Source organism: Zophobas morio, unplaced genomic scaffold (assembly GCF_036711695.1).
Source record: "Zophobas morio isolate AGI-343-1 ecotype UQ-CSIRO unplaced genomic scaffold, CSIRO_AGI_Zmor_V1 ptg000029l, whole genome shotgun sequence".
Classification (NCBI taxonomy): Eukaryota; Metazoa; Arthropoda; class Insecta; order Coleoptera; family Tenebrionidae; genus Zophobas; species Zophobas morio.
This window is the reverse complement of record NW_026972134.1, coordinates 2,585,404-2,597,008: the sequence shown is the minus strand read 5'-3', so window position 1 is coordinate 2,597,008 and position 11,605 is coordinate 2,585,404. Positions and strand designations below refer to the sequence as shown.

Genomic DNA, 11,605 nt, shown 5'->3' with positions numbered 1-11,605 from the left:
ACTATCGATGTCCCATTCCATCTTATACAGGTGGGTACCCCCACTTGGTTGCAGACTTCTAATCCAAAGCTTTCCATCCATTCCTGTAGCATGTAACCCCTTGCTTCGTTGACCTTATCTCCCCATCTCTTCGATCTGGCATTAAAATCTCCAACAATAACTGTTCTTTTGCCACCTTGCCGACTAACCTCCTTGCCTATTTCATACAAAATTTTCTCCACCTCACTATCCGGACTGTTCGGCGATAAGTACGTACCGTATATGTATATATTTCTTATTCTGACCCAGCTATAGCCATACCCTCCTCCTGTTTGTGTCGGTATTTGCCCTCTTCCTCTCACTATCATCACCACGTCCAGATTTTTATCCGTAATCCACTCCTTTTTCCCTTTCGTTTTATTTTTATTAGGTTCACATATTATTATAACCTCTGCTCCCGCTTCTTCTGCCGTCTTAAAAGTTAGGTCCATAGCTGGAACCCTGCGGTCGGCGTTCGTCTGTATGATTTTCATTCTAATTCATCGAAGACCGTACCCTTTTTCTTTAATCCCTGTACAATCTTCCTATATGTTGGGCACTTCATAGATTCCGCCCTGTGTCCTCCCTTTTTACATAAGTAACATGCCTGTTCTTGTGTGCACTCCTTTATTTTATGGCCCATTTCTCCACATTTGTGACACACTTCCCCTTCACTCTCCTCGCACACCCTTGCTGTATGTCCTATCTTTTTGCATTTGAAACATTTAGGCACGGATACTATCTCTCTGGCTCTCCACCTATTCCACCCTTCTCCAATTCGTCCTTTTTTAATGATAGTTTCGGCTTCCCTTTCCTTCAGTCTTACGAAAGCGTATTTAACTCCTCTAGAATTTTCTTTTTTTGCTATTTGTATTTTCGCCGACATTTCCCTTTTATCCCGTATATTTAATACTTTGGCTAACTCCGTAACTATTTCTCCTTCGTCCGTCGCAGCGTCTAGATCCAACAGTAATATCGTTTTTCTTTGTACCTCCACTACCGATGCACAATCTACCATTTTTTCTTTCAGAGTACTTATGAATGCTTCTCTTTCTTCTGCTTTTTCTCCCTTTATTCTCACCTGTATTTCCCCCTCTTTAGTTTTTGTTATTCCTTTTATCTGTACACCGGTTACTTTCACTTTCTCTTTCATGCTTCTCACTGTATTTGCATATGAGAGGGTTCCTTCGTTATTCATCGGCTTTATGAATATTGTTTCCTCTTTAGTCGTTCTCCCCTTTCTAGTAAACTGGTTTTCCTCACCTCCTTCACTTCTCCTACTATTTCGTCTATTTTTCGTTGTACCATACACTTCCACATCCATTTCTTCTACTGTTCCTCTAAAGACGTGTTCTAGAAGTTTCCGAGAAGTCTCTTCACTTTTTAGGTTATATGCCACACATACTACTTTCTTCCTTCCGTTCTTCCTCATTATTTCCTTAATTCTTTTCAGCGCCTTCCACCAGTTTCCTACTCCTTTGGGTGTCCCTGCCTCTTTTACCGTCACCACGTACGTATATTTCATATGTCCAACCTCTTGTGTTTCATCATCCCCATATATTATTTTATTATCCGTCACAAAATATATTGGCAATTCAACATGTTCTTCGTTTTTCTTTAACGCTTCCTCTAGGTGAGGTATTTCTTCTATCGCCCTTTTAATTCTATAATTATCTGTTTCATCTCCTTCTCTTCTCACAATTATTAGATCTTTCTCTTTTTCCTTTGGCGCGTCTCCTATAGCCAACTTACATTTCTTATACATTGCTTCTGGCCAGCTCTTTTTTACCATTTCGTACAACGCATTCTCGTCCATTTCTTTTCCTATCAACTTCTCAAGTTTTTCTTGTTCCATCATTCTTCTTTGTATCTCCCTTTCCTGTTCTAGGTTTACTCTCTCGATGTGTTCTTTATCTTCCCGGTTCGTAATCGAAATCAACATTTCTACATATTTTAGTTTCCCTTTTTCCCGGTAGGTCTTTGCCTCTTCGTTTATTCGTTCGACCGCTTTTCTAATTCCTTCGTGTATTACTTCACCTTCTTTTACTTGACTATGCACTTCCTGAATTCCTACAGTCATTCTCTCCAATATCTGTTTTGTGACTTCGTGCTGGTTTATTATTTCCCTTATTTCCCCATCTCCCTTATCCGTTATTTTTTTTTCCCTTGTTAACTGTTCGTTCTCCTCTTGTCTTTCATTATCCGAATGTTTCTCCAGGTTTTCTACCTGTCTCTGTAATTTTTTTATATATCTTTCGTCCTGTTTCCTCTGTTCTTGATATTTCTTCATCTCTTTATGATCAATTTTTATCGCTTTGACGGCAATTTCTTTCAGTTCTTTAGTTAATGCTTTCACCTGTCTATGTACGTTTTGATTTCCTTTAACGAACTCTTCCAATTCTAGAATTTTGTCTTGAATTCTGCTCAAATGTTGGTTTCCTATTGTACATTCTCCTTGCCTATCTTCTGTCATCTCGTTATTCGTCTGTTCTGGACTTGTAGTCATTTTTCTCTTTTTTCTTTTGAAAAAACTTTCAAAAATTTCCACTTTTTTTATGCACCGGTGTTCTCGGTTTATTTTTCTCGCCCACACTCCAGCTGTTTGTTCGACCTCTACTGCTCGTTCCAGCTTCCATCCGTTCTTTATCTATTTGTTCTCCTTTTTTCTGTTGTGTTTCTCTTTCCTCTTCCACTTCCGATCCCTCTTCTTCGTCCGTGGAGATTATTATATTGTCTATTTCAGAGTCTCTATTTTCCGTTACTTCCTTCGATTCTTCCTTTGGGCTTCTTTCTATCCGCGGTCTACCTTTAAATACATATTCGTATTCTTCCTCGCCAGTATTTGGTCTCTGCCCTTCAGCCTGGTTCACCACCGAAGAGGCATTGCGGTCGCAGGATGACGGTCGGGAGGGGCCCGCACTACCACCCACATCACCGACCGGAACTGAGGGATCCGCCCTCTGCTCCGTAAACTCTATCTTCTCTTCTTGTCTGTCCATAATTTTCATTTTATGTTCCATGTACATCGCCAGGTTCGTCCTTATGGTCTTCCTTCCCCCCTCGGTTGACCAGGCCGAGAGGCCCCTCCCCATTTATCCGGGCTTGGGACCGGCTGTGACGCCATTAGGCTACTCGATTCACCCTCTGACGCCACAGGCTGGGTTAAGCCGAGCCGACCTGACCCGACCCGACCCGACCCGACCCGACCCGACCCGACTTGACCTGACCTGACCCAAACCGACACGACCTGACCCAAGCCAAGCCGACCTGACCTGACCTGACCCGATCCGAGCCGAGCCGACCCGACACGAACTGACCCGACCGGACCTGACCCGAGCCTTCGCCGACCTGACCTGACCCAACCCGACGCGATCTGACCCGAGCCGACCCGACCCGACCCGACCCGAGCCTACGCGTCGAGTAGGGTCACATCGGGTTATAAAACTCTTCTGCTGCACCTGATGTGACCCGATCCAACTAGATTCGATCAGTCGCTATTCGACCCGATCCGATTGGCGAATCGGATCGGGTCGAATAGTGTCTGATAGGGTATCATTTAACTTATCACCTGCATCTGATCTGACCCGATTCTGTCCGATCTGATCCGATCCGAGCGCCCGATCGGGTCGAATCAGATCAAGTGGAGTCAGATGGAGTCATTTAAACTCATCGACTGCACCTGGTCTAACCTGATTCGAATCTATTTGACCCTTCCCGATCCGATTTCATGCATGTGATGATTGCTATACGACTCAAATCGATCCGATCGGACGAGATCTGACCCGACCGTATCCGATTTGATCTTCGCGCACCGATGGTGTGGGTCAGATCGAGTCGGATCATTTGCATTCATTTTCATATTATGAGCCGATGTAACCCGATCTGCACGTATCACATCGGAGGGGGTCTAGTCGAATCGGATAGGATGGAGTCAGATCGAATCGGGTTAGATTGTTTATCGCGTGTATAGAAGAATTGTTACATTATGACTCGAATTGACCCAATCCGCGTTGCGCGCGGATCGTTAAGATCGAATCAGATCGGATTGGATCGAGTTGGAACGGATCGAGTGAAATCGGATAAGACCGAGCTCGATCGGATAGAACCGAGTCGGATCGGATCACGCGCGTTCGAAGATAGTTACGTATATTATGAACCCATCGGGTTGGGCCAGTTAGGATTGGATGGAATCGGATAGGATCGAGTGGAATTGGATCGGATCGAGTCACATTAGTTCGGATCGCGTGCTTTCGAAGATTGTTACATTATCTCCCGATCCGATTCGCGGCTGGTATTCGAAGATCATTATTTTATGAGGTGATGTGACCTGATCCGCGCCGCGCGGTCATATCGGAGCAGATCGGATCGAGTCGATTAAGTCAGGTCAGATCGGGTCGAATAGCGTCGAATCGCATGCATTTGAAGATTTTTATATTGTGATCCGATCCGACACGGCAATTAAACTTTTGTATCATTTGTATAAAATGGAATCTACTATTATCTATTATATATATATAAAAAAAAAAAAAAATTAATGCAGAACACCTCTGTAACAATATATGAGACAGAATACACATTTCAGAACTTGCTTGAACATTTCAAAAGTTACAGTTCATTACAAATTGTTTCACGTTAAATAGTTAATATAATTAAATATTACTGTTAAGTTTGCGTGCAAATCTCGTTTTTCGTAAATTGGCGATTTTTGTATAACTGCTGGTCGAGTAGATTCTCGCATGCGCGCGAGAGTCGTCGCAATCTCCAAACTTGGAAATGACTAATTTTTTTTGCTTGAACCTGCCTTAATATATTTCGAAAATAAAAAGACATCACTTTATTGCACGGTAGTTAATTATTGTTAGTCTGATCTGATTGGCATTAGTGAAGAAAAGTGGCAGTCTTTCCATAGAATAGTCGAAGATATAAAACAAAAATGACGAACAGTGAGCTATCTTCACTTCAATGAGTGTGTTAATAGTTTATCGTTGTCAAAATTTGAAGATTGTTATTTGAATATTTTTTAATCTGATATTTTAATGGGGATTAATATTTTAGTGGTTCTTAAGAAAATTAAAAGCACAATTTGGATATAAATGACCTTGTTTCGTAAGTCAAATGTTTCTTATGCTTAATAATGTCCAATAAATATTATAACCTCTTAATCGCTCCGATTCGCTTCACGAAAAATCAAGAATTTGATAAAAATCGCATACTTTTGACTTTGCCGCCGTCAGATCTGAGTTCTTGAGACAATTTTAGGTAAGATTAGTGAAGAAACTAAATTTTTCTATGAAGATTTCATGTTTGCCTTGCTTCTAAACAATTACCTTGTTTTGTTTTATTTTTCCACTCTAGTTAGGAAAAATTTCACTTTTCCAAACCCAAATGAATGCGGAAAACTAGAACAATTAACAACCGAATTTTACAAAGTCATTTTCATTCATGTTTTCTCCCACGGAGATTTTTTTTCGTTTTCTTTTTTCCTTTTCCATAGTTTGGAAATTCTCTTCACAAGTTGTGTTAATCCCATTTTGGTTAATATCACTATGTTTTACTGTCACTTTAAGTTGTCTGTTCTTTTTTGTTTAAGAATGTCGGCGGTTTTGAAGTTTGTGGATTTGTTCTCTTTTGGTAGGAGAAGAATTTGCATTTGTACTACTTGAAACGCTCGTCAGTGTCGTTAAGTAATTTCGGTGTTTCTGAAGAACTACTGGTTCAGTCTGTATGAACGTTTCAAATTTCGTTGCCTTGACAAGTTCATTCTTCTTTTGCTGGATTAGCCGTTCTTCCAGAATCCTATTTCTTCTGAGTAATTCTTTGATTACATTACATAATTCCTCGATGGATCGTTTTTGTTCGTTCGTCGAGTCCTTCAGGATACTGGTTTCCCAGAGCACTGATGATGGACTGATTCAGTTCTGCATCGTCGTAAATTGGTTTGTTATACTTGATGATTGTGTCTCTGTTTCCGGCATCACAACACTTTTTTTCCTCTGTGTACCATTTACCAAAAATTTCATGGAAATCATTATCCACTGGTTTTTGTTTCGTTCGAGAATAAAACCTAGAACACATAATAAAGATTCTTCGAATAAGTGAGGTTGATAGACAATGCATATACAAACAAATTAAAAAAAAAAAAAGATTAAAAATTCGCTACGACTTACGAGTATTTCGACGCGGATTTCCAAAAACCTATTATTTCCAGGATACGTGGATCGGGAGTAGAAAGGAGAGAAAGAAAACGCCCACTTTTCGACCACGACCTGTGGAATTTTTTATGTACAACCAGACTGTCTATTTAGTCGAGGTTTGGCACAAAAACCTTAACAATCAGTTCCAAGTTAGGTAGCCTTCTACATGGAAATTTATCGAAGGCTTGATGCGCTAATAAAGCTCAACCGAACTGAATATAATCAGAAATTGAGCGGACATACAGAAAACGGAACCAAGACATATAAGAAGGATAAAAATAAGAGGCTTACGATTTTAGTTACCAATTTTCGTCGATAGCATTAATTTTTTTTTGTTAATTTGAAGGGGGTTTAGTATTTTCTAAGTTCCTACGTTTTTTGTCTCATATATGATAGTTAATTAGTTTTGTTGGTGATTTTGTCTTCGATTTGTCTTTTTTGTTTTTTTTTTGACATTTTGCATTATATAAATATAATTATGTTAATCAACTGTTGGGTGTAACTCTGTCAAGTATTGTTCCATTTTAATGCACTTTGATCAAATGATATTCGATTATATTACAAATCGATTAAATGGTATTCGAGTATAATGAAAATCGATAAAAAAAAATTCACTGTTTGAATCTCTACGATTTTTCTTTTCTACATTGTGCATCGATAAAATACATTCTATCATTTTCTTTTGAAGAAGCGACTATCGATCTCCTTTCCACCATCCACTGTGATCACCTTATATCTTAAATTTTAATATTTTTTCTTTATTGAACATATAACTTTTAATTTCATTTTAGTATAAGTTAAATTGTTATGTTACGTTAATATTACTTAAACACCTCAATTAAAAAATGTGTTAAGTGTAGTTGTCATCAGAATCATTAAGTTTATTTTTTTGTATAATTGGGAATGTTCTAAATTATTTTATTATTAATGTATGATATCTGTTTTCATTTAGAAATGATATCCTTATTTGCAACACTGGCTTACAAAGAAAAGTTATCAAGTCAATTAATAGTAGGAAGTTTTTGAATTAGTAATTTGTAATCTGTAATAAATTTTGCTCTAACACACGCGATTTTTGCGATGATGTGTAAGCTATCACGCATGTACCTAATATAGATAAATCACTAATTAGCGATGTCGAGCTGCATTATGGTGTAGCAAAAGTGTGAAAATGCACTTAGGTCCCAGTCATTTCTCTAACAAACTTTACGAGGCAACAAAGTGGAATTTTCTTCTGTTCGCAGATAAGAAGTCTGCAGTCCCAGAGGAGACGTAGTCAGGCGGGATGTAGCTTATTTGTTGTAATATCTGCCGCAATTCCGGCCTTCAGAAGTTCTTACGTTAATTAAATCTTAACCTCACAAGTTGTAGAGTTCTCCAGTTGCGGTGACAGTAGTCAAACGTTTGCTAAATGAGCCAAATTGTAACGAGTTAACACTCGTCTGTTTCGTACATAACTGCGTGTGTGTCTATTTCGTGTATCATCCGTGACAGACGCTCGTATCCTTATAATGGAATATATGATGTGTCATGTTGAGACGCTTTGTGGTCTGGAGCGCGAGGCGCTTGCAACTGTCTAATTCAGACGGATCGCTTTTTACTAAATTAATTCATATACAAACCGCAGAGGAACGTTTAATTATGATTTGCCATTGTTTTTAAGCGTGACGGACAAAGCCGGATTCGTGTGCTTGTCAGGAATTATGCGGATCTGTCGTTATTTACGAGTTTTTAAACCAGAGAGCGTAGATAGAAAAGCCGAATTACGTTATATTGCTTAAATATTAAAATTATGCTTTCTAAATATAATGGCTGCATAACATAGCAAATTTGGATTAGAGCGGCTAACAAGAAAATGATTAAAAATTGCAGCAAATAACTTTAAATGCCTTAAAAGTTGTCGCTTATTCTGGAAAATAGAATGCTATATTATCAGACTGGTTGAAGCTGTTTTTGCCGCTGTTTCCTTGAACTTGTTTGCTTGCCACGAACAAAGAAAACGAACGAATGTATTTTTTTTACACAAGCTTTTGCAGACGTGCAAATTGATTTGTATAAATACGTGGTGTTTGGTAAAATGTGTTCCAAACATTGAAGTTTTATACAGTTTAATATGTGAGTCGGGTTTTTACTAATCCGTGTAAAAGTATAAAGATTAGGGTGATTCAAAAAAAAAAATAATTTTTTTTTTCGTGTCAAAGAGGTTCAAAAGTTTCTTTTCAACGTAAAAAAATACCAGTTAAAAGTTGAGCTCTTAATATTAATATTAAGACCGTCCGCATCGCGTTTTTCTATTTCCCATAAGAATAACATGGGAAAATTTTTGTTTGCACCTTCTGATTTTTATTGCTAGCCCGTCGTGTGTCGTGAAAAAAATTCAATCACATATTTTTATAGAGAATTGAACGCTCTACAAAAAGTGTCTCCTATGATTTTGCGAGAAACCTGACTATGATTTTTTAACCCACTGATGCTGAAAATGTTCGGAAAGAGTTTTACTGGCCTTATTATAGCATAAAATTATAAACAATTACTGTTTAAAAAACTAAATTTAAAATGTGTATCAATTTTTGTGGTGATTTATTCCAATAAGACCATCAAATTTATTGTAATGCATCAAAAACGTCAAAATTTGGATAAATTTAACTTTAGCCTAAAATAACTCTTCAACTATCAGGTTTCTCGCACAATCATAGGAGACACTTTTTGTAGAGCGTTCAATTCTCTATAAAAATATGTGATTGAATTTTTTTCACGACACACGACGGGCTAGCAATAAAAATCAGAAGGTGCAAACAAAAATTTTCCCATGTTATTCTTATGGGAAATAGAAAAACGCGATGCGGACGGTCTTAATATTAATATTAAGAGCTCAAATTTTAACTGGTATTTTTTTACGTTGAAAAGAAACTTTTGAACCTCTTTGCACGAAAAAAAAAATTATTATTTTTTTTGAATCACCCTAATAAAGATAAAATAAGAAAAATATTCACTTACTTTAGAGTTCTTGGCATTGTTATACTCGTATTGTTCTATTGGGACGATTTTCCTTCGCACAAAAATTAAGTACATTCTTTTTTTCAAACTGTTCTTTTTTTCAGATATATCGTTGTAGAGGATTTATCAGTTATCACTAGTAAACTGCAAAATTATCGAATGTGTGAGCTCTTTGTGTTTGTGAAACTTATTTGTTGCAACTGTTTTCGACTGTTGTTGAAAATTTAAGTTTCTTCAACTTCCTTCATTCATCACTTTTCTTCAAAAGGATTGGTTGGGGAAACAAACTGAAGATGTTTCTCTCAAGTTGTACAATCGTATAGGATCTCTATTTGGGCCACTATTATGCACATCATTGTCGGTATTATCACAAACGATGTCGCATTTTTTAACAAGAAGCATCAGAGAGTTCTGAGAGGTTTTGATTAATTGTTACTTCCCGAGCGTAAGTAAAGGAAGTATTGTAATCGAGTCCGTTGGCCGACTCTCTACTTCTACGTTTTCTCGATCTTTCATGACCCCTAGAAGACGAAGAAATAGGTCTGCCATTTCCGTCTGTCTGTCCGTCTGTCCGTCTGTCCGTCTGTCTGCCGTCCCGGATTTTTATTAGACAGATAATCTCCGAAAGTACTGGACTGGTTGTTGTGAAATTTTGTAGTTATATTAGGAATATCATGTAGATGGTAAAACGCTAACCAAAATTTGTCTAATCATCCCCACCACTAATGCGATGACGTCACTTCAAAATTGTACATAGTAAATGGGTTTTAAATTGTATAAAATAACATAGTCCTACACATGTAGTTTACGACTCCGAATTGAGTTTTCACCCGAAATGTCCAAATTTTTGGAAAAAAAATCAAAATTATAAAACAACATTTTGAAATTTAATTTTGAATCTGCTAACCCGAATGCTTTGAAATGTTGCAGATGTTTTAAGGCTATAAAGAGCATCATAAATCTTTAGTCAAAATATATTTGCTTATCCCCTCCAAAAAATTGATGACGTCAGCTCAAAAGTTTGCCGAATAAATCCTATCTAAACTATAAAAATATGATGAGTCTGTACTTGTGATTTATCACGTCATTCATATTTTTTCGATTTGCATATACAGGGTGACTCAAAACAATTAATGAATGCGTAAATTTATTTTATTGATTTAATCAGGAACTACAAAACCGAATGCTTTGAAATCTTGCAAATGTTTTAAGGTTATATAGAGCATAATAAATGTTTAGTCAAAATATATTTGCTTATCCCCTCCAAAAACTTGATGACGTCAGCTCAAAAGTTTGCCGAATAAATCATATCTAAAAAGTACAAAATATGATGAGTCTGTACTTGTGATCTATCACTCCATTCATATTTTTTGGATTTGCTTATACAGTGTGACTCAAAAAAATTAATGAATGCGTAAATTTATTTTATTGATTTACTCAGGAACTACAAAACCGAATTCTTTGAAATCCACTGCGAAAAAAAAAACATAATAAGCATGCAGTCGTCACGTTTCCGACAGCGAGGGAAGTACTGTCTAAACTCTTTAGACCAATTTTTTTTGTAGTGCAATTCGATTGATTTGATAAGGACGATCATCTTGGTGAATTCTTGAAATAGCAATTAACTTTTAAACCCGAATCAAACATAACAATGGCTTCATATTTATTAAATAGTTTTACAGATTTCCCATCTACTTGTGGCTCATCCTCATGTAGTGTTTCCTCTGAATTTTATCTTTACTACCAAAATGTGCGTGGTATTAATAACAAATTAAGTAACCTGTACAACTCTTTATTGGGGTGCAATCACGATGTTATTTGCCTCTCACAGACTTGGCTGATTTCCTCGGTCTTAAACACTGAATTTTGTCCAAATGATTTTCAAATTGTTAGATCTGACAGAAATCTGCAAAAAATGGGCGTATCTAAAGGTGAAGGAGATCTAATTGTGATTCGTCGCCAATATGCTTCATTCCCATTAGATTTATCTTCAAAGGGATTTGATTCGTTACAATTTACTGGTGTGGTTGGTGCTAAATGTTCTTTAAGCCATTTAACTCTTTATGTATTTGTGATTTACATACAACCCAGTTCAAGTGCTGACGAATACGATTTGTTAATGAATTTACTCAGTAATTTGGAGGAATTATATAAAATCAACGTGTGAATGTAGTTGGTGATTTTAATCTAACTGATTATCAGTTTAATACTTACATTAGTCACGAGTAAAAAGAAATTAAGTTCTTTATTTAATTTTTAAAATTTTTGTGATTACTATCAACACAATCATGTTACAAATTACAATAAACGTTGTCTAGATTTACCTACTACTTTCAAATGTTGACTGCTTTGATTCAAGAGATCTTGATCGTCTTCTCCATGAGGATGATTATTAT

The 11,605-nt window shown here is 36.9% G+C and overlaps 1 protein-coding gene across 1 annotated transcript; it reads right to left on the bottom strand.

Annotated features, from left to right (window-relative positions):
* Window positions 1–508: 508 nt before the first annotated feature.
* Window positions 509–2,524, bottom strand: LOC135137286 (uncharacterized). Its single transcript, XM_064066907.1, has one exon. It carries the CDS (start codon window positions 2,522–2,524, stop codon window positions 509–511), a length of 2,016 nt encoding a protein of 671 aa, XP_063922977.1.
* Window positions 2,525–11,605: the final 9,081 nt, after the last annotated feature.

Excerpts from the sequence above, each read along its gene's own strand:
- LOC135137286 (XM_064066907.1), bottom strand. The coding sequence starts at position 2,524 with ATGACTACAAGTCCAGAACAGACGAATAACGAGATGACAGAAGATAGG.